The following is a 21,757-nucleotide window of genomic DNA, read 5'->3' as shown; positions in this document are numbered from 1 at the left end:
ACTTTTCTGCGAATAACTATAAACTGCACCAATTCCAAAAAACTCACTCCCCATAGGTTTGAATGGAAGGAAAGCATTCCTGGGGTGCCTGGGTGGCTCAGTGGGTTAAGAGTCCTACTCTAGTCAGCTGTGCTGACAGCTCAGAGCCTGGAGGCTGCTTCGGATCTTCTCCCCCCTCTCTGCCCCCCCCCCCCCACTTGTTCTCTTTCTCTCTCTCTCTCTCTCTCTCAAAAATAAGTAAACATTAAAAAAGAAAAAAGGAAAGCATTCCTTAAAAATAAAGGGAATGGAATCTCTTGTAGGATATGTGGAGTCCTTCTTGTAATGAACTCTGTTACCTTAAATTACATGTAGGACATGCCTTACCTTTACTAGTTTCTGCTCACAGATTTAGAGGGACCACGGCTCTTGTGGCAATCCTTCTTCTGTTATTTCTTATTGCCTTAGAGGTTTTTGTCATTCAATATTTGTATGAGGGGTTTTATATAACCATTTTCTGTAACCTAAGAAAATTATTCTCACTTCTAATTTTTTAAAAATAAGTGAATGGGCAGAGATATTGACTAGTGAACATCAGACTGGTTACCTGGGGCGGGCTGTGTCTCTTGAGTACTTTTCTATCACTAGAGCCCTGTGGGGTGGGCACACTCAGAACTGGCACCTGCACCCTGTGCCCTCCTGTACCACCTGTGCTGGTCTGACTCATCAAGGTCCTGTAAATCTTCGACTTCCTCAAATGCCCTTGGTTTCTATTTAAACTGTTCTGTTTTCTTCCCCAAAGGAACTGGTGTAGACTTGAAAATGAGTTTTTCCTGAGACTGACCAGAAGTTAGTGACTACTAACTATAATTGTGGTGATGGATACACAGCTTTATTGGGATATAATTCACACATCATACAATTCACCTGTTTCAAATGTCCAGTTCAGTAGCTTTTAGTATATTCATAATGTTGTGGATTCATCACCTCAATCAATTATAGAATAGTTTCATTATTACAAAAAGAAACCCCATCATCCCCAACCTCCTCCTCCCTCCCAGCTGTAGGTAACCCACTAATCTAATTTCTGTCACTAGAGATTTGCCTATTCTGAACATTTCATATAAATGGAATCATACACTGTCTGCTCCTTTGTGACTGGCTTCATTCATTTAGCATAATGCTTTCAAGGGCCATCTGTGTTGTAGCATGGGTCAGTATTTCATTTATTTTTATTGCCCAATATTCTGTAGCATGGATAAACTACATTTTATTTATCTTACTTACCCATTCATCAATTGATGGATATTTGGGTTGTTTCTCCTTTTTGGCTATGATAAATAATGCCGCTACGAACATTTCTATGGACATATGTGTTCATTTCTCGTAGCTTTATACCTAGGAGTGAAATTGCTTGATCATATGGTCACTCTGTAAGTGTTTGAGGAACTGTTTTCCAAAGTGACTAGACCATTCTGCATTGCCTTCAGACCTGTATGAGGATTCCAGTTCCACCACATCCTCAACAATCCTTATCGTCCATCTTTTTCATTAGAGCCATCCTGCTGGGTTGACATAGTGTCTTATTGTGGTTTTGATTTGCATTTCCGAGATGGCTAATGATGCTGAACATCATTTCGTTGTGTTTATTGACCATTTCTACACTGTCTTTCGAGAAGTGACTATTCAGATATTTTGCCTATTAAAAAAAATTTTTTTTAATGTTTTTATTTATCTTTGAGAGAAAGAGAGAAACAGAGCCTGCGTGGGGTGGGCAGAGAGAGAGGGAGATACAGAATCTGAAGCAGGCTCCAGGCTCTGAGCTGTCAGCACGGAGCCTGATGTGGGGCTCGAACTCACGAACCACGAGATCATGACCTGAGCTGAAGTCGGATGTTTAACTGACTGAGCCATCTAAGCGCCCCTAGATATTTTGCCCATTTTTAATTGAGTTGTTTGTATTTTTTTATTATTCTAAAGCATTATTGTAAAATAATTTTTTAATAAAGCAGATGGGCAGTGATTGTGACTCTAGGTGTTTAGTAGTTGTAAAATATTCATTGAATGAACCCATGTGAAACATTTGATATATTTCTTAGTCTTTTGTAGTGTCTAGCGGATTGTTGATGTTTCTTTCTCCTCCCTCTTTTCTTAGGATCCCATTTTGCAGCTCCCAAGTTTCTGTAGGATGCTCTAAACGATTGTCACAGTTGGTTTTCGAGTAGCAGAAAGAGTTGCAACTTCTCCTTAACAGAACTTTTATAGTTGCATTCAATGCCTAACGTTGCAGAAGCAGAAAGGGCAAATGATTCTGGAAATGGTGAGCACAAATCCGAGAGAAGGTCTCCTGAAGAGAATCTACACGGTGCTGTACAGTCTTTCTGCACTCGTGCCTCGGGGGCACCCTTGGGCCCCAAAGGAGATGGTCATTATCCGTGGAGCTGTCCAGTGACCCATACTCGGGAGAAAATTTATGCCATCTGTTCAGACTATGCCTTTCTCAACCAGGCAACCTCAATCTATAAACCTCCAAATTCAACCCGCTCTTCTTGTCTTCCTGATAGTACCTCTTTATCTGCGGGAAATAACCCATCAAGATACATTGGCATCCCAACTAGTACATCAGAGATCATCTACAATGAAGAAAATAGCTTGGACAACTTATCCAATAGCCTGGGCAAGCTACCTCTCGCATGGGAAATTGATAAGTCTGAATTTGATGGGGTGACCACAAATTTGAAACACAAATCAGGTAAGGAAGGAGGCGTGAATTTCCCATGTGAAAATAATAAGAAAACAATGTATCTTGTTTAAGCTTGCCATTAAGCATGGTTTCCTTTTTTATACTGCTATACAAGGAACATTGCTATCATGTCTATCACTGTAGTAAAGAAATAACTTTGGGCATAGGACATTTAGTTCATTAATGGCTTGCCACTGGAAACTGCACACATAACCTTAGCATTTTGAGAGCTTTGAAAAATCTAAGAATGCTGTAAAATACCGGTATTGCAGATAAGTATACAGTGGCTTAGAAATGGTTAATGAGGTGGCTAGAATAACATACCACTATTTTTTAGTTTTGCAGAGACATGAATTCATCTTTCCCAACTAAACGTTTAGTTTTTTCTTCTGTATAACTGTGGCTTTTTCCTTTTAAAATTGTTTGAGCACCCAGCAGGGTCTCCAGGTACCACTGACTAGGTTGTGTACTGCACAACTTAAGAGGGCGCTATTCACCCAGGGTGCAATACAAAGCCTTCGCAATTGCAGGGTGGTGGCCCTGTGGCAGACACTACTGCTTTTCACTTCTTTCTTTTGAACTCACAGTAATACAGGATTTTTATGTGGTGGGTACTCTTATTTTATAGGTAAAGAGATTGAGGCTCAGAGAGGTTGAGGTGCTTGTGGAAAGACAATAGCTAGGAGGAGGTGGAGGTGGGATTTGTATTTTACTTCTAGGCTTCTTTTTGTAAAACCTCCATACTTCTTGTTCGTTTGTCAGCTTGACTTGTTTCCCAGAATGTTATGTAAATATGTGTTCTCAGCGTGTCAGGGGGGTTTCACCTTGTGTCTATATTTACAGGTGATTGGTCTGTAATTTTTTGTAATATATTTTTCAGGTTGTTGGAATTAGGGCTATGCAGGTCTCCTAAGACAAGTTGGGAAGTGTTCTCTCCTATTTTCTGAGGGCTTTACAGAGGGGTGTAACAATCTCTGTGATCATGGAGTTGTCTTGATTCCCATCGATTCTGTCAAGTTATAGTTTGTCCATTTCATCTAAGCTGCCAATTTTGTTGGCATGAAGTTATTTCTTTTTTTTTTCTTTTTTAAAGTTTATTTATTTATTTTGAGAGAGCGAGCAAGTGAGAGAGAGAGCACAAGCAGGGGAGGGGCAGAGAGGGGGACAGAGAATCCCAAGAAGGCTCCACATTGTCAACATGGAGTCTGATGCAGGGCTCAATCTCACCAACTGCGAGATCATGACCTGAGCCAAAATCAAGAGTCTCACGCTTAACTGACTGAGCCACCCAGGCCCCCCGAAGTAATTTTTAAAATATTTTTAAATGTTTTTTATTTATTTTGAGGGAGGGGGGCGTGGGCAGGAGAGGAGCAGAGAGAGAGAGAGGGAGAGAGAGAATCCCAAGCAGACTTCGAGCTCTCAGTGCAGAACTTAACACGGGGCTCGATCTCACCAACCATGAGATCGTGACCTGAACCGAGACCAAGAGTTGGCTACTTAAACAACTGAGCCACCCAGGTGTCCCTCCCCAAAGTTATTTCTAATAGTCCTTTTTATCCCTCTAATGTCTACAGGGTCTTTTAGCAATAATTCCTCTTTCCTTTCCTGATAGTGGTAATTTATGTTCTCTCTCTTTTTCTTCTGGTTAGGGGTGTATCAGTTTTGCTCATCTGTTCAGATAACCAGCTTTTAACTTGGTTAATTTTCTCAATTGTTTGTTTTCTATTCTATTGATTTCTGCTTTTTATTATTTTCTTTCTTCTACTTACTTCGGGTTTACTTTGTTCTTCTTTTTCCAACGTTTTGATTCAAGACTTTTCTGCTTCCAGCATTTAGTGCTTAACATGGCTCTGTAAGTACTCTGGTAGCCACAGCCCACGAAGGTTGATACACTGTATTTTTATTATCATGTAATTTGAAGTATTTTATAATCTCCCTTGTGATTTTTTTCTTCGATATATATGTTACAGTGAGAAGTATGCTGCTTAATTTCCAGATACTTTGGGGCTTTTTCTAAATATTGATTCTTTTAAAGTTTATTTATTTTGAGAAAGAGAGGGAGCGTGTGTGCGCACACCCACACACACGTGAGCAGGGGAGAGGCAGAGGGAGAGGGAGAGAGAAAGAAAATCCTAAGCAGGCTCTGCGCTGTCAGTCCAGAGCCCTATGCAGGGCTTGATCCCAGGAACCATGAGATCATGATCTGAGCCAAAATCGAGAGTCTGATGCTCAACTGACTGAGCCACCTAGGTGCCCCAGTATTGATTTCTAATCTATGTCCATTGTGGACAGAGGACATATGAACTCGTCTTTTAAAATGGGCTGACACTTGTTTTATGACCCAACACACAGTCTATGTTGGTGAATGTACCGTGTGCATTTGAAAAGATGGGTGTAGTGTTGGGTATAGTGTTCTAGAAATACACATTGCATCGAAGTGTTTGTGATTGGGCCAACGTGTTGTTCACATCTTCTGTGTCACTACTGAATTTTTGTCTTGTTCTCTTCACAGCTGAAAATGAAATGTTAAGGGGCACCTGGGTGGCTTGGTCGGTTAAGCGGCCGACTTCGGCCCAGGTCACAATCTCGCTGTCCGTGAGTTCGAGCCCTGCGTCGGGCTCTGTGCTGACAGCTCAGAGCCTGGAGCCTGTTTCAGATTCTGTGTGTCTCTCTCTCTGACCCTCCCCTGTTCATGCTCTGTCTCTCCCTGTCTCAAAAATAAATAAATGTTAAAAAAAATTAAAAAAAAAAGGAAAATGAAATGTTAAAAATCTCCAGCTATGATTGTTATCTTTTCTGCATTTAATTCTGTTGATTTTTGCTTCCATGTAATTTGAAACTCTATTAATTAGGTGCACACACAATATGAGTATTATTTCCTCTTGTTGAATTGACCTTTTTTATTGTTATGAAATGTCCCTCATTATTCCTGGTAATATTTCTTGTTCTGAAAGCTATGTTGTTTGATACTAATCTGGCTACTCCAGCTTTCTTTTGACTAGTGCTTGCATGGTGTATCTTTTCCTGTCCGTTTATTTTCAACATGTATCTTTTTATATTTAAAGTGCATTCTCTCCTGCTCAACCATAAAAAAGGATGAGAATTTGCCATTTGCAGCATGGATGGATCTAGAGGGTATCATGCTAAGTGAAATAGTTCAGACAGGGAAAGACAAATAGTGTATGATTTTACTTTAACGTGGAATCTAAAACCTGAAACTAACGAGTAAACAAGCAAACCAACAGAAAGCAGAATCAGACCTACAAATACAGAGAACAGAGTGATGGTTGCCAGAGGAGAGAGGGGTGGGGGACAGGCACAATGGGTAAAGGGGTGTGAGAGATACAGGCTTCCAGTTAGAGAGTGAATGCCTCATGGGAATAAGAGGCACAGCGTAGGGGATACAGTCAAGGTTCTGTAATAGTGTGGTGTGGTGACAGATGGTAGCCACTCTTATGGTGAGTGTAGCATATAGAGTTGTTGAATCACTATATTGTACACTTGAAACGAATGTAACATTGTGTGTCAGTCAGCTCGCCTCGGAAAAGACATGATTCATCTTCCTTTTGATAAAAACTTGATAGCTGAAGAAAAAGATAAAGTGGGTCTCTTAAAGATAAGTATATTCCATGAATTATTTGTTTCAGATTATTGTTTTTTTTAGTTCTGGAATTTACATTTTTAAAGTAGTTTTTGTTTCCTATCTTGGGTTTCCTACCTTCTCATTCCTTACCGGAAGATTTTATCTATCTCATAAAGCATAGATATAATATCCACTTTCTTTTTTCCTTTCCTTTTCTTCCTTCCTTCCTTCCTTTCTTTCATCCTTCTTTTCTTTCTCTTCTTTTTTCTTTTTTGAGAGAGAGAGGGTGCAAATGAGCGAAGGGCAGGGAGAGAGAGAGAATCCCATGGGGTGCAGAGAGGGAGAGAGAGTGAGGGAGAGAGAGAGAAGCGGGGCTCACCCATAGCAGGGCTCACACTCACCAACCATGACATCGAGACCTGAGCCAAAGTCTGATGCTTGACTGATAGAGCCACCCAGGTACCCCTGTAATATCCACTTTAAAATCCTTATCTGCTGGGGTGTCTGGGTGGCTCAGTCGGTTAAGATTTCAGCTTGAGATCTCAGCTCAGGTCTTGACCTCAGGGTTGTGAGTTCAAGCCCCATGTTGGGCTCTGTGCTGGGTGTGAAACCAACTTAAAATAAGATAAGATAGAATCCTTATCTGCCAGTTTTAAAATTTGGGTCATCTTCGAGTTGGTCTTATCTTTTTTCTTTTTTTTTTTTTTTAAATTTTTTTTTTTCAACGTTTATTTATTTTTGGAACAGAGAGAGACAGAGCATGAACGGGGGAGGGGCAGAGAGAGAGGGAGACACAGAACCGGAAACAGGCTCCAGGCTCTGAGCCATCAGCCCAGAGCCCGACGCGGGGCTCGAACTCACGGACCGCGAGATCGTGACCTGGCTGAAGTCGGACGCTCAACCGACTGTGCCACCCAGGCGCCCCGGTCTTATCTTTTTTCTTGAGAAGGTGTCACATTTTCCAGTTTCCTCACATATTCAATAATTTTGGATTATATGCTGGGTACTGGAAATGTGTTGATTTTGGATTCTCGTATATTCCTCCAAAGATAGCTTTATTTCAAGTTTGTTCATTTGTTTGTTTTTAATTTTAGCACCAATAGATTTGGTTTGACTAAAACCACAAATTCTGTCCCTTAAGGACATTTGAAATCTCTGTCCAATATTTTTTGGCCTTAGCTGTGCTCTTTGGGGTCTGCTCTGTGCACGCATGGTTCAAGAGTCAGCCTAAGATTGGGGCCAAATTTATGCACAGAATTTGCGTCTCCCCTTTTCTGGCTCTTTCATTTCTGGGGTGCCCACCCACCTCACTTTCCAGTGACAGTGATTGCCCCAAACTCTGTCCCGTGGTTCCTCAAGTCAAAAAGATGGCAGATACTCTACTTTTTGCTGTGCTCAGACCTTTCTTTCTCTAAAAGGCAGCGTGGTGAATAGAGGTAGCTGTGTGTGTATGTGTGTTCCTTTTGGTGTCAGAGCTATATGGTGTGTTGTGGGCCAGGTGGGGAACGGAAGAAGGAATATGGCGGTGACAGACAGCAGTGGGCAGAGGTTCTTGGGGTTGATGAGATGGGGAGACGGTGTTCAGGTGTGGGTATGTTACGTTCTCCTCTCAAACTTAGCTCCCACTTTGCCAGAGCTTTCCTCTCTCCCGAGCTGAATGGAATTTTGCCCGTGTGGCAACAGGTGGATTTACCAAGGATGCTTATTTGGAACACACACTTCTTTAGCCCGGGGGGCTCCGGGGCGTAAAGTTGAAGGGGACAGAGGGCAGGCTTAGGTAGCCTCAGAGGAAAGCGTGTGGGGCCAGACCACCCCAGGGGGTGCTGAGGGCACTGATTAGCATGCTTCATTAGCCTCTAAGGTTTTAAGTGGCTGGGAAAACTGCGTAGGGCATTAAGGCATTATGGGGCAGTGAAGACAAGACATCGGAGACACGCTGGACAGTGGTTTTTCCATCTTGTCAGTCTCTAAGATGTATTTTATTAGGGGAAGAAACTTGTCTGAATGGGGCTTAGCTCATATTTGCCACTGGTTGTTCAGCTCTGTGGAAATTTTGTGTTCTCTGTGAAGACTTCGAATAGCTAGAGGCAGTGGGGAACAACTGGTGTCTGGATATTAAAGTGTTTGTCATTATGACATCTTACAAAAATCAGAGAAATCCCCTGTGTCACCGCAGTTTCTGAGTTCCAGCTGGTTTGGGTTTTATTGAAGGGCGAATGAAATAAACCCCTTCCTGTGTTTGTTTTCTAGACTTATCTCTCTATGATCTATGTCTTAACATTGTGAATAACTCATAAAAATAAAATATTAGCTCTAATATAATTTCATATCAGGTTTGATCACTTCATCGAAAATGTAGTATGTGTGAAATTTATTCAAGTATTTGAGCATAGCTGTCTGAAATGTTAATGGTATTTTACTGACATGAAAGTTGGATGTTATTTATTAATATATTTTTTAAAGTTTTAATTTAAATTCCAGTCAGTTAACAGAAAGTGTAATACTCGTTTCAGGCATACAATGTAGGGATTCAACATTCCATACCTCACCTGGTGCTCATCTCGACAAGTGCATTCTTAATCCCCATCACCTATTTCCCCCACAGCCACCCACCTCCCTTCTGGTAACCATCATTTCTCTATAGTTAAGATTTTAATTAAATAGGTGGTTTTTTTGTTTTTTTTTGTTTTTTGTTTTTTTTTGCCTGAGTAATCCATTAGCATCGTTCAGAAACAAAAAGTGTAAAAATTAAACAGTGCAGTGTCTCATTCTCAGTTTTGTCTTCTTTTTGTCTAGCTTCCAATTCTCCTCCCCCTTAGGTGACCCTGCTATTTGCTTTACATGTCTTTTGGAGAGAGTGGTGTGTGTGTGTGTGTGTGTGTGTGTGTGTGTGTGTGTGTGTGTGTTTGCTTGCATGTGCTCACGTATGCACATGCGTGCGTGTGTGTGCGTGCACACTTCATTACGTACACACACACAGAAAGAAGACTTTGTTTTCCGTTCTAGTTCCTGGTGCTGAAGTCACGTTTTCATAATGTACACATGAGCATCATTCTTAATCCATTTTGTGGTCTCTGTAAGGCCTGCAGGTATTTTTAAATATCGCATCATTGCATTATTGGATCTATTGCTTTTACTTTCTTAACAGAGTTACATTAATGTGGTTTTATTGTTTTGTAGAAAGGGATTCATTTTCTGGACAGTGGTCTAGTTAAATATTTTACCATTGGTAATTTGATTTTCTAAACCAAAGATTTTGCGATTGATTCTTTTCCTAGAGAAGTGACTAGATCAGGAGTTGGAAGTGTAAGAATCTGATAGGAACTACACTCATGATTGCTTAAACTTGTTTTCATTTATTCTCTCTCTTTAAGCCAGGGGAGTATTCTTGAAGATACATGTCTTTCTTCAACATGTTTGCAATATCATTTTGAGAACTAGTGGCAGTTACTTTTTAATTTTGTTACATAATTTTTTAAATGTTTATTTATTTTTGAGAGAGAGAGTCAGAGCTCGAGTTGGGGAGGGGCACAGAGAGAGACACACACAGGATCTGAAGCAGGCTCCAGGCTCTGAGCTGTCAGCACAGAACCCGATGTGACGTGGGGCTCAAACTCGTGAACCTCAAGATCATGATCTGAGATGAAGTTGGTTGCTTAACCAACTGTGTCACCCGGGGGTCCCTTTTACATAATTAATTATACTCCCATAATGGCTTATTTCATCCTGAGCATTTTGCTTACTTTGTATTCTTGTGTCTAGGCAATGTAAAGAAACAAATTTGCAAGAAAAAAACTTCAGACAAAAAAGGAAGACATCAGAGGGAGTGGCCTCAGTATTCTCCTCTTGAAGATATTAAGCAGCGGAAAGTATTAGATCTCAGAAGATGGTAATCTCTAAAAATTGACTTTTTTCCTTAACCACACTTAACACAATAGCGTTGTCATACTTAATAAAGTTAATAATATTTCCATAGTATCTAATTCCTAGGCTAAATTTAGGTTTTCCACATTGTTTTGAAGTATTTTCACAACTGGTTGTTCATTGTGGTTCCCAACCATGAACCACACTTAGTGTTTGCTTGTTGTGGCTTGTATGTGTCTCTTAACCTAGAACAGTCTCTACCTCCCTCCCCTCACTTTTGTTTTTTAAATTCTAGGAGATTGACTTCTTTTTTTTTTTTTTCTCTAATGTTTATTTATTTATTTAGAGAGAGAGAGAGTACAGGGAAGGGGCAGAGAGAGAGAAAGAAAGAGAGAGAGAGAGAGAGAGAGAGAGAGAGAGAGAATCCCAAGCACGCTCCATACTGTCAGTGCAGAGCCCAACAGCGAGGCTCAATCTCGTAAACCGTGAGATCGTGACCTGAGCCAAAATCAAGAGTTGGACACTTAACTGACTGAACCACCCAGGGGCCCCTAGATTAACTTCTTAAAGAGACTTGGCCAGATATCTTGTAGAGTGTCCTACCTTCTGGATTTGTCTGATATTTCCCCCCTGTTGTCTAACTTATTTCTATAGCCTCAGTATTTCCTGACAGCTGGAAGTTAGACATACAGACTTGGTTTAGATTCTGATTGAACATTTTAGGCAACAGCACTGCCTCGGTGACCCTTTGTTCTTCATACTGCATCACATCAGGGGATGCATAGTATCTGGTCGTCCCGTACTAGATTCTAAGACTGATTATCGGATTTAGGCGGTGACAGCGTCAGCCCACATTGTCAAGTTCTTTTTTCTCCCCCCCCCCACCCCCCACCCCCCCCAGGGGGGGGGGGGGGGGGACAGTGGCATCAGGCTAATATCCTGTCCCCATTAACTTTTCACCTAGTGGTTTTAGCCAAACCCATTGATGATTGCTACCTGAATCCTTGCTGGAAAATGGTGATATTTCAAATTTCTTTCATATCTTCTCCCTTTATTAGTTAGTGATCTTCTCCCAATAAGAAGAGCTTTCACTCATCAACTGTGGCTGTTTGGTTACCTTGGAATACAGTTCCTATTTGAAAGAAAAAAAATGTTTAATTAATGATGGCTTTTGGATATTACTAGTCTATGATTTGAGATTAAAACAAATTTTTTTTTACCATTTATTTATTATTGAAAGAGAGAGTCAGAGCCTGAGCAGGGGAGGGGCAGAGGGAGAGAGAGACACAGAATCTGAAGCAGGCTCCAGGCTCTGAGCTGTCAGCACAGAACCTGACGCAGGGCTTGAACTCACAAACCGTGAGATTATGACCTGAGCCGACGTCAGAGGCTTAACCAACTGAGCCACCCAGGTGCTCCTATGGGTTGAGATTTTAAAAATTATTTGTGTGAGGTTTAAAAAATGTTAGATTTTATCACCTATTTAATAAATATTGGACCCTTTACTGTGGCCGAGAATACAGAGATACACAAAACATGGTGTTTGTTTTCTCAGAGTTTAAAATGTAGGTGAGAAATGGGGACTAAGCAGAGAAATATAAAATATCTCAGACAAGTTTCAGACAAAGATGGGTATGAATATTCAGACAAGATGGGTATGAATAAACTACCAACATGAGAGGAAATAATGGTCATCAAAAGGCTTCACTGAGGAGCTGGGTCTTAAGAGAGGTATGGAGGAGGGTCCAAAGGTCTTTGCATGGATGGGAGGAGAGTGTCTTGCGTATTGATAATGAAGATTAGACAGGCTTGTCTGGAGTGAAGTTCAGAAGCTAAGAAGCTTACCTAACATCACACGGTGAAGAAGCAGATCTTGTATTAAAACTGAAGAGAGCCAGACTCCAAAGTTCACATTCTTTCTTTGTAACCTGTCATGATCTGTATCTTGGACACCAGGCCAAGGATTTAGATTTTTTTGTTGTTGTTCCTGACGTAGAAAGAAGCCCCTGATGATTTCTTAACAAAAGTATATTTTATAAGATTAATTGGTAGTAATAAGGATGTAGATTGTATTGGAGAAGAGGCATTAGAATCAAAAACAGTAATTTTAGTTTCTTTGGAGAAAGCCTTTGCCCATTTTTGCTTCTAATCCCTTAGACCTAAGATTTGTTTTAACAACAAATTTGGGTAATTGTATTTTAATAGTATAACATGTGAAACCATAAGGCTTGGATGAGGAAGGATAGATGGGAGAAATAACCTGAGGGGAAACACTGTTAGGATGACAAACTCATTTCCCACTGAAGATATTACAAGAGTACGGTTGGAATGGAAACACCCGTAGGAGATAGTAGAAAGTCAGTAAAAGTTTTAGGCTGGTCATGGACAAGACCAGTAAACAAGTTTGGACTGATGAAGAAATATGGAAAATCTTAAGGGTGTCTAGGAGTGACCCTAAGACTTTGTGAAGAGGTGTTTTGGATACAAGTTGGAGATTTAAATATGACAGAATAAGGTCTGTTTACTCCATTCCTTCTCTCTATTGGGGAGGTAGCTTTCCTCTGCTCTTCAAGGCTCTTTTAGATGGACTTAGAATCAAATTGACATGAGACAGATTAACAGGAGAAAATCAACGTATGTACAGGGAATTCACACAGACATGGAAATTCTAAAGACATTGAGGTAACATGAAGGTTATGTGAGCTAAGGAGAGGGGTAGGAGTCTGCAGATAAGAGGAGGAAGGCGATTAGTAGGGAGATGAAAGGAGATGTTTTGAAAAACAAAAATTACCCTATCATGCAGATAAGTTTCTCAGGTAAAGGGGAGTCTCTGGTTAATAGCTCTCTTCCTGGTAAAGCAGGCAGTTGATGGAGGGCGGGGGGATAACGAGCTTTTTCTGAATCTGCTGGGTTTGGATTGCTTTCAACTCAAAATAATGTTCATGTCAAAGCGACCCATCTTGGGGTGGCCTGCCCTTGGCCTCTATGCCTCAAACCCATGGAAACAATAACAAGAAAATAAAAAATAGGGGAAAACTCTTATCTTCCCTGAAACAAAGAATTAACAATATCCCCAAACCATAGTCTCTAATACATGCTTCTCAAATCCTCTGCACTCTGGACCAACAGGGAGAGGACACCAAGAACTGCAAAGACTACTATTAGCCTCAAATGGTACAGGTTTCCCTAAAGTTCATGTGGCAGTCCTGAAATCATCCGGTGACCCTTTGGTTAGATCTAGGGGTGTGAGCCACTGCACCAGGGGAGGAACATCAGAGTTCTTGATGGAGATCCAGTTCAGCACTACAGAAATGCAGGTAGGGGTTGTGGAAGGAGACATCCTGCTCCTCTGATCGCTACTGGATTATTTTACTTCCTAATTTCTAGCTAAGGACAGTGCCTCTAGTGAATTGCTGGGAAGGTAGTGATGGCAAGAGTGGAACGTAGGCCACCCACTTCCTGATTTCAAAACCTCCCAGAGCAACATAATCAAAACAGTGTGATCCTGGCATAAAGACAGATATGTAGACAAACGGGTCAGAATAGAAAGCCCAGAGAGAAACACTCATGTACATGGGCAAACAATCTTCTGTAAGGGTGCCAAGCCCATGGAATAGAGAAAGGACAGTCTTTTCAGCAAATGGTGCTGGGAAAAGTGGATATCCACCTGCAAAAGAATGAACTTGACCCTGCTGATCAAAAATTAACTCAAAATAGATTAAAGACATAAATGTAAAGACCTAAAACTATGAAACTAGAAGAAAACTTAGGGGGAAATTTCATGACATTGAATTTGACAACGATATCTGAGATATGACAGCAAAAGCACAGGTAACAAAAGCAAAAATAGACAAATAGAATCATATCAAGCCTTAAAACTTCTGTGCATCAAAGAAAACCATCAACAAAGTGAAAAGGCATCCTACAGAATGGGAGAAAATATTTTGCAGATCATACATCTGATAAGGGGTTAATATCCAGAATATGTAAAGGACTCCTACAATTCAACAACAAAAATACCAAAGAACCCAATTAAAAAATGGGCAAAGGACTTGAACAGACATTTCTCCAAAGAATATGCAAATGGCCAGCAAGCATACAAAAAGATGGTCAACACCATTAATTGTCAGAGAAATGGCAAATCAAAATTGCAATATGGTATTTCCTCACACCCAGTAGGATGGCCACTATGAAAAAAGCCAGAAAATAATAGTTGTTGGCAAGAATGTGGAGAAATCAGAACTTTTGTGTGCTGTCGGTAGGAATATAAAAATCTAAAATAGTACAGCCCCTATGGAAGATAGTGTGGAAGTTTCTCGAAAAGTTAAAAATAGAATGTGTGTTGTGGCTGAATGTGTCTCCCCCCAATTCATATATTGGAATCCTAACCCCCAATGTGATGGTATTAAGAGATGGGGCCTTTGGGAGGTGATTGGGTCATGAAGGGGGAGCCCCCATGAATGGGATTCGTGCCTTGTAAAGGACAGGAAGTGGGAGATTGCTTCCTCCTCTGTCTCTGCTCCATCATGTGAGGACACAATGAGAGGATGGCCATATGCAGTTTCTCCCCAGACATTAGACTCATTGGCACCTCAGTTTTGGACTTCTTAGCCTCTAGAACTATAGGAAATAAATAATTGTTTGTTGTTGAAGCCACTAAGTCTGTCATAATTTGTTATAGCAGCCTGAGCTGACTAAGATACCATATGATCCCGTAATCCCACTTCTGGGTATATATCCAAAAGAATTGAAAGCAGGATCTTGAAGAGATATTTGCATACTGTGTTCATTGCAGCATTATTCACAATAGCTGGGAAGGGGAAACAGCCCAAGTGTCCATTGATAGTTGAAGGAATAAAGAAAATGTGGTATATACACACAATGGAATATTAATTCAGCCTTAAAATAGAAGGAATTCTGACACACGGTACAACATGGATGAACTTTGAGGACATTATGCTAGGTGAAATAAGCCAGACACAAAAAGACTAATAATGTGTGATTCCATTTGTAAGAGGTACTTAAGAGTTGTCAAAATGAAAGAGAAAGAATGTAGAATGGTGGTCACCAGTGACAAAAAGAGAAATACTGTATGATTCCATTTATATGAAGTATAAAGTAGTCAAACTCATAAAAGCAGAAAGTAGAATGGTGTTTGTCACAGGCTGGGGGGAGGGGGGAAAAAGGTGTTGTCCAGTGGGTGTAGAGTTTCAGTCTTGCAATATGGAGACATTCTAGAGATCTCTTTCACAACACTGAATATAGTTAACATGACTCAACTGTACCCTTAAAAACTGGTTGGGGCGCCTGGGTGGCGCAGTCGGTTAAGCATCCGACTTCAGCCAGGTCACGATCTCGCGGTCCGTGAGTTCGAGCCCCGCATCGGGCTCTGGGCTGATGGCTCAGAGCCTGGAGCCTGTTTCCGATTCTGTGTTTCCCTCTCTCTCTGCCCCTCCCCCGTTCATGCTCTGTCTCTCTCTGTCCCAAAAATAAATAAACGTTGAAGAAAAAAATTAAAAAAAAAAAAAACTGGTTAAGATGGTATATTTTATGTTATGTGTCGTTACCAAAATTATAAAAAAAAAAAAAAAAACCAAAACAAAAATGAGGGGCAGACTTGACAAATTTGATGATGGGATGTTGAAGACAGCAAACAACTTTCAGTGATAATCGGCTCTATTCAAGGATGAGGAAAGACAGAGGAAGCAACTTGATATATGTGTATAAAAATTGCAAATAAAACCAGGCAACTGTGGAAGGCATATACATCTTTGGAAGAGTTATTCAAGGAAATAAAGTTAAAATTGACAATAAGCCCTTTATATCAAAAAAGTTATAATTCATACAATTTTTCAAAATGAAGTCAAAGAAGAGATTATATGACTACAGAAGGGGAAATAATTGACAGGCCCACAGAAAGAAGTGGAGGACAAAGTCATTGCACAGGAGAAAACCACATTAGAAGCAGGAAAAAAAAAAAAAAAACCCAACCCAGTGAAAAACATAATTAAGTTAATGGTGAGTCAGTGTGAGGAAATTGCACAAAACCCAAATGGAAAAGAACAAAGATATAAAAATGATTAAAGGACAGATAAATATTGGGGCGCTTGACTGGCTCAGTAGGTAGAGCATATGAATCTTGATCTTGGGGTTATGAGTTTGAGCCTCACATTGGCTGTAGAGATTACTTAGAAATAAAATTGTTAAAAACAACAACAACAACAACAACAGATAGATATGGGTAACAGACAGAGGCTCCAAATATCACTAACTGGTATTCCTGAGAAAGAGATCAGAACAAATAGAAAAAAAAAAAATATTGAAAGACACAATTGGAAGGAACGTTCCCAAAAGAAGGAAAAGCTAGAGTCTGCAGATATAAAAGTGCAAACTGTGTCGCAGGAAAGGAAAACAGATACAGATTGATCAGCACCAAGGCATGTTCTGGTGGAGTTACTGGAGTTCAAGCATAAGGAGTCATGGGTATACATTGCAAAACCAGTACAAAGGGAAATTACCCCTTTGGTCTCGGTCTTCACATCATGGCAGTACTAGCTATCAGGCTACAGTGGAATCATGTTTCTCAGGAGAGAAAAAGTCACCCAAGTGTCCTATTTATGTTGTCATTCAAGTATGGAAGCAACAGACTCCCAGTCATGCAAGAATTGAGTGACTGTAATGGCCATGAGCTCTTAGCCACTCAACAAGGAATGTCAACCACCCAAGATATCTGGTGAGAAAAAATAAGGAATGGAAAAGCATCAGGAAACAAGTCATGGTGACTGCTAAGTCCATTTGTTGGAAATTTAGTTGCAGAACAGAATGTAGGTGGTAGCTATGAATACATGAGCTCTTATGGAAGTTAGCTTCTGAGTTTGAAATATGAGAGCCCTGTAACGCCAACACTTTCTCAAGTCAGGGTCATTTCTGTGGGAGGAGTTCTTTTTTAAACAGCCTTGCAAATAGCTATAAACAAAACCATTCATAATGTGTTCAGGGTTTTTTGCTTTTGTGGATGTAAAGCAGTTTGTAGTGTTTCCTGGATGATGATTAGCATATGAGTTTCCTAGAGCTACCATAACAAAGTGCCATAAACTGGCTGGATTAAATCAACAGGAACTGGCTCATAGTTCTGGAGGTCGGGAGTCAGAGCCCAAGCTGTTGGGAGGGCCACATTCCCTCTGAAATCCGAGGGCTAGACTCTGCTTCATCCTAGCTTCTGGTGCCTTGTTGGCGGTCCTTGGCATTCCTAGGCTTGCTGCTGCGACACTTCTGTCTCTGAGTTTTCCCTTCATGTGTTTGGGTCTTCACACGGCACTCTCCTCTCTGCATGTCCCTTTTTTCTTTTTTATAAGGACACCAGCCATCTTGGATTAAGAGCCCACACTTACTCAAGTATGACTTCATCTTAACTTGATTTTATCTGTGAAGACCTTATTTCCAAATTAGATTGTATTCATAGGTACCTGTGGTTAGGTCTTCAACGTATCTTTTTTTAATTAAAAAAAAAGTTTATTTATTTATTTTTAAACTTGTTAATGTTTATTTATTTTTGAGATAGAGACAGAGTATGAGTGGCGGGGGGAGGGTCGTGGGCAGAGTGGGAGGGAGACACAGAATCCAAAGCAGGATCCAGGCTCCGAGCTGTCAGCACAGAGCCCGATGCAGGGCTCGAACCCATGGGCCGTGAGATCATGACCTGAGCCGAAGTCGGACGCTCAATCAACTGAGCCACCCAGGTGCCCCTATTTATTTATTTTGAGAGAGAGAGAGAGAGAGAGAGAGAGAGAGAGAGAGAGAGAGAGAGAGAAGAGACAGAGAGCACGTGCTTGCAAGTGGGTGAGGGGCAGAGAGAAAGGGAGAGAGAATCCCAAGCAGGCTGCATGCTGTCAGTGCAGAGCCCAATGTGGGGCTCAGTCTCACAAACCATGAGATAATGACCTGAGCCAAAATCAAGAGTTGGATGCTTAACTGCCTGAGCCACCATGGACTTCAGTGTATCTTTTTTAAGTGGGTGCAGTTCAATCCATAACAATCCCTGTATTATGTGGCTATATAATAACCATATAGTTTAGTAACCATAATCATCTTTTGTATCTTAAGCCTGTAGATACAAGGGTCATTGTTGACTTATGTATGTGCATTATGCATATTATATGCACATATACAAATAAACATACACCTGCAATTTTTCTTTTTGTAATTAATTTTTTAAATATTTTTATTTATATCGAGACAGAGAGAGAGAGAGCATATGCGCCCTTGAGCATATGCACAAGTATGGGGAGGGGCAGAGAGAGAGGGAGTGAGTCCCAGGCAGGCCCCTCACTCAGCTCAGAGCCCAAGGAGGAGCACAGTCTCACAACCGTGAGATCATGACCTGAGCCGAAATCAAGAGTCAGATGCTTAAACAACTGAGCCACCCAGGCACCCCTCTTTTTGTAATTAATTGTAAGGTAATACTAAAACTGTGTTTAGTGATGATAAATCTTGTTTCTCCTTTTTGTTTTGTCTACTATTAGCACCTTCATTAGAAAGTAGTTGGGAGAGGCACCTGTCTGGCTTAGTCAGTAGAACCTGTGACTCTTAATCTCAGGGTTGTGGGTTCCAGCTTCAAGGGTATAGAGATTACTTTAAAAAAAAAAAAGCAATTAGGGAAATAATTTGAAACCCAATACTATTTTTTTTTTAAATTTTTTAATGCTTATTTATTTTTGAGAGACACAGAGACAGAGCATGACCGGGGAGGGCAAGAGAGAGAGAGAGGGAGACACAGAATCTGAAGCAGGCTCCAGGCTCTAAACTCTCAACACAGAGCTTGATGCAGGGCTCAAACCCACAAGCTGTGAGACCATGACCTGAGCTGAAGTCAAATGCTTAGTCGACTGAGCCACCAGGCGCCCCACTCTTTCTTTCTTTCTTTCTTTTTTTTTTTTTTTTTAAATTGAATAGTCTGCTTCTTTTCTCCTCTGTTCATGTTAGCTGTGGTCACTTCTCTTGACACATGACTGTTTGGAAAATTGTCTGGATTAGTCAGTGCAATTAAATTGTGCTTTGGAAGGATTTTGTGCTACATTTTAAAATTCTCTGTGATATGGGGTGCCTGGCTGGCTTAGTCGGTTAAGCATTGGACTTTTGCTCAGGTCGTGATCTCACGGCTCGTGAGTTCAAGCCCCGCATCTGCTCTCTGCTGTCAGTGTGGAGTCTGCTTCTGATCCTCTGCCTTTGTCTCTCTGTGCCTCTCCCCAGCTCGTGCTCTCTCTTTCTCAAATAAATAAATAAATAAATAAATTAAAAAAATAAAATTCTGAAAAGAAAAAATTCTCTGTGACAATGGAGCTGCTGGTTTTAGTTGGACACAGTGGGTGATAAATGGATGTTTTGTAGTCTGAGTTGAAAAATCTCTGAAAAGTTGATACATGGGGACAATGCTTTGTTTCATTTCTCCAGTATTTTTGAAGTTGCAAATAATCATGTATGCAGCTCAACTAGTAACTTATGCTGAAATTTCAGTAGTTGGTATCTGCATTTATATATCATTTTTTTCCATTGGTTTGGAGAACATCTACTTTAATTAGTGGTTAAACTTAGCTAACTTTATTAAACTGGATGGTTTATTGTTGCTGTGCATGCATTTCTGATATGTTTAATAAATACAAAAATATTTTAAGGGAGTAAAGATTTTACCTTGGCTTTAATGAGAGAAGTTTTCATTATGTTAACACATTTAGTTGCCATGAGTGTTATATTTCTATATGCATATTTTGTATTCATTCAAGTGAAGAAAGCAACGTTTTGTTTTCTCAGGTACTGCATAAGCCGACCGCAATATAAGACTTCTTGTGGCATCTCCTCATTAATTTCTTGTTGGAATTTCTTGTACAGCACAATAGGAGCTGGAAAGTAAGTATGTTAATTTAGTGGTATCCCTAAACTCCAAATTCCAGAGTCACTTTGTATTGCTTTTTCTGTCATTGAATATTTCTTTTTAAATATTTTATTTCTTTTATTTTTATTATTTTTAGAGTGGGGTGAGGGGCAGAGGGAGAGAGAGAGAGAGAGAGAGAGAGAGAGAGAGAGAGAGAATCTTAAGCAGGCACCACGCAGGGCTTGATCCCATGACCCTGAGATCATGACCTGAGCCAGATACTCAACCAACTGAGCTACCCAGGCACTCCTGTAATTGGACATTTTTAAAAATAGATTTTTCATAAATTGAGAAGAAAATTGCTATTTTTTATAAGCCTTTAGCTGAAAATAATAAGTATGCATTATTGGGGCGCCTGGGTGGTTCAGTCGGTTGAACGTCTGACTTTGGCTCAGGTCAGGATCTCGCAGGTTGTGAGTTCGAACCCCACGTCAGGCTCTGTGCTGTCAGCTCAGAGCCTGGAGCCTGTTTCAGATATGTCTCCCTCTCTCTGCCCCTTCCCGCTCATGCTCTGTCTCTCTCTGTCTCTCAAAAATGAATAAACGTTAAAAAAAAATTAAAAAAAAGTAAGTATGCATTATTGTGACAAAATAAACATTAAAAATGTAGTTGACCCTTAAACAATGCAGGGGTTAGGGCAGTCTAAAATCCACATATTATTTTTGACTCCCCCAAAACTTAACTACTAACAGTCTACCATTGACCAGAAACCTTACCAATAAAGTAAACAGTAGATGAACACATATTTTGTATGCTGTATTTTTACAATGAAGTAAGCTAGAGAACAAAGATGTTATTAAGAAATTCATTAAGAAAGAGAAAATACATTTATAGTTCTGCACTGAATTTATAAAGAAAAAATCTGTGTGTAAGTGCACAGTTTAAACCCACATCGTTCAAAAGTCACCTGTATTAGTAAAATTGTTTACAAATCAGATGCAGGACAGTTGTTGGGATGAGCACTGGGTGTTACACATAGGGATGAATCCCTGGAACCTACTCCTGAAATCATTGTTGCACTCTATGCTAACTCAGGTGTAAATTAAAAAAAAAAAAAAAGAAGAAGAAAAAAAAATAACAACAACAAAACAAAAACCAAATCAAATGGACATATGAACGTTGAGACAGGTTATCATTTGCATGCGATTGGAACTGTAAAATGAAAGGCAATGTTTCTTTTCCAGTTTGCCACCTGTTACCCAAGAAGAAGCTTTACATATTTTGGGCTTTCAACCTCCATTTGAAGATATTAGGTTCGGCCCTTTCACTGGAAATACAACACTTATGAGGTATGAAGTCCTCACTTACATACAATACCTTATTTCTAGTTCTGTAAAATAGCAGTGCTGTAGAAGTGGATTGTAGACCAGGTTTCCAGCTGCTGGGCCCCAACTGTTATGGATATGCCAAACTTGGGTGCTGCCCGCATTTCTCTGGAATGGCATTGATGTTATCTGTGCTATGGAAATATTGCTATGAGCACATTTTCTTGTCCTTTGCAGATGGTTTAGACAAATTAATGACCACTTTCACGTAAAAGGATGCTCGTACGTTCTATATAAGCCTCATGGGAAGAATAAAACAGCCGGAGAAACTGGTAGGTAAACACATGGAAGATTTTTATACACACACACACACACACACACACACACACACACAC

General features: G+C 40.3%; 1 protein-coding gene across 3 annotated transcripts in view; it reads left to right on the top strand.

Moving 5' to 3' along the window:
- BIVM (basic, immunoglobulin-like variable motif containing) overlaps positions 1-21,757 on the top strand; it is an 87,505-nt gene that overhangs the window by 4,107 nt on the left and 61,641 nt on the right. For all 3 annotated transcript variants that reach the window (XM_040487107.1, XM_040487106.1, XM_040487105.1), the window contains exons 2-6: positions 2,135-2,731; positions 10,068-10,194; positions 19,977-20,072; positions 21,282-21,386; positions 21,600-21,694. In XM_040487107.1, the coding sequence (XP_040343041.1) occupies positions 2,254-2,731; positions 10,068-10,194; positions 19,977-20,072; positions 21,282-21,386; positions 21,600-21,694 (901 nt within the window). In that variant the 5' untranslated portion in view covers positions 2,135-2,253. The remainder of the gene's footprint in view (positions 1-2,134; positions 2,732-10,067; positions 10,195-19,976; positions 20,073-21,281; positions 21,387-21,599; positions 21,695-21,757) is intronic.

Source organism: Herpailurus yagouaroundi, unplaced genomic scaffold (assembly GCF_014898765.1).
Source record: "Herpailurus yagouaroundi ecotype Mexico unplaced genomic scaffold, PumYag 164, whole genome shotgun sequence".
Taxonomy (NCBI): Eukaryota; Metazoa; Chordata; class Mammalia; order Carnivora; family Felidae; genus Herpailurus; species Herpailurus yagouaroundi.
This window is presented reverse-complemented; position numbering and strand designations above follow the sequence as displayed.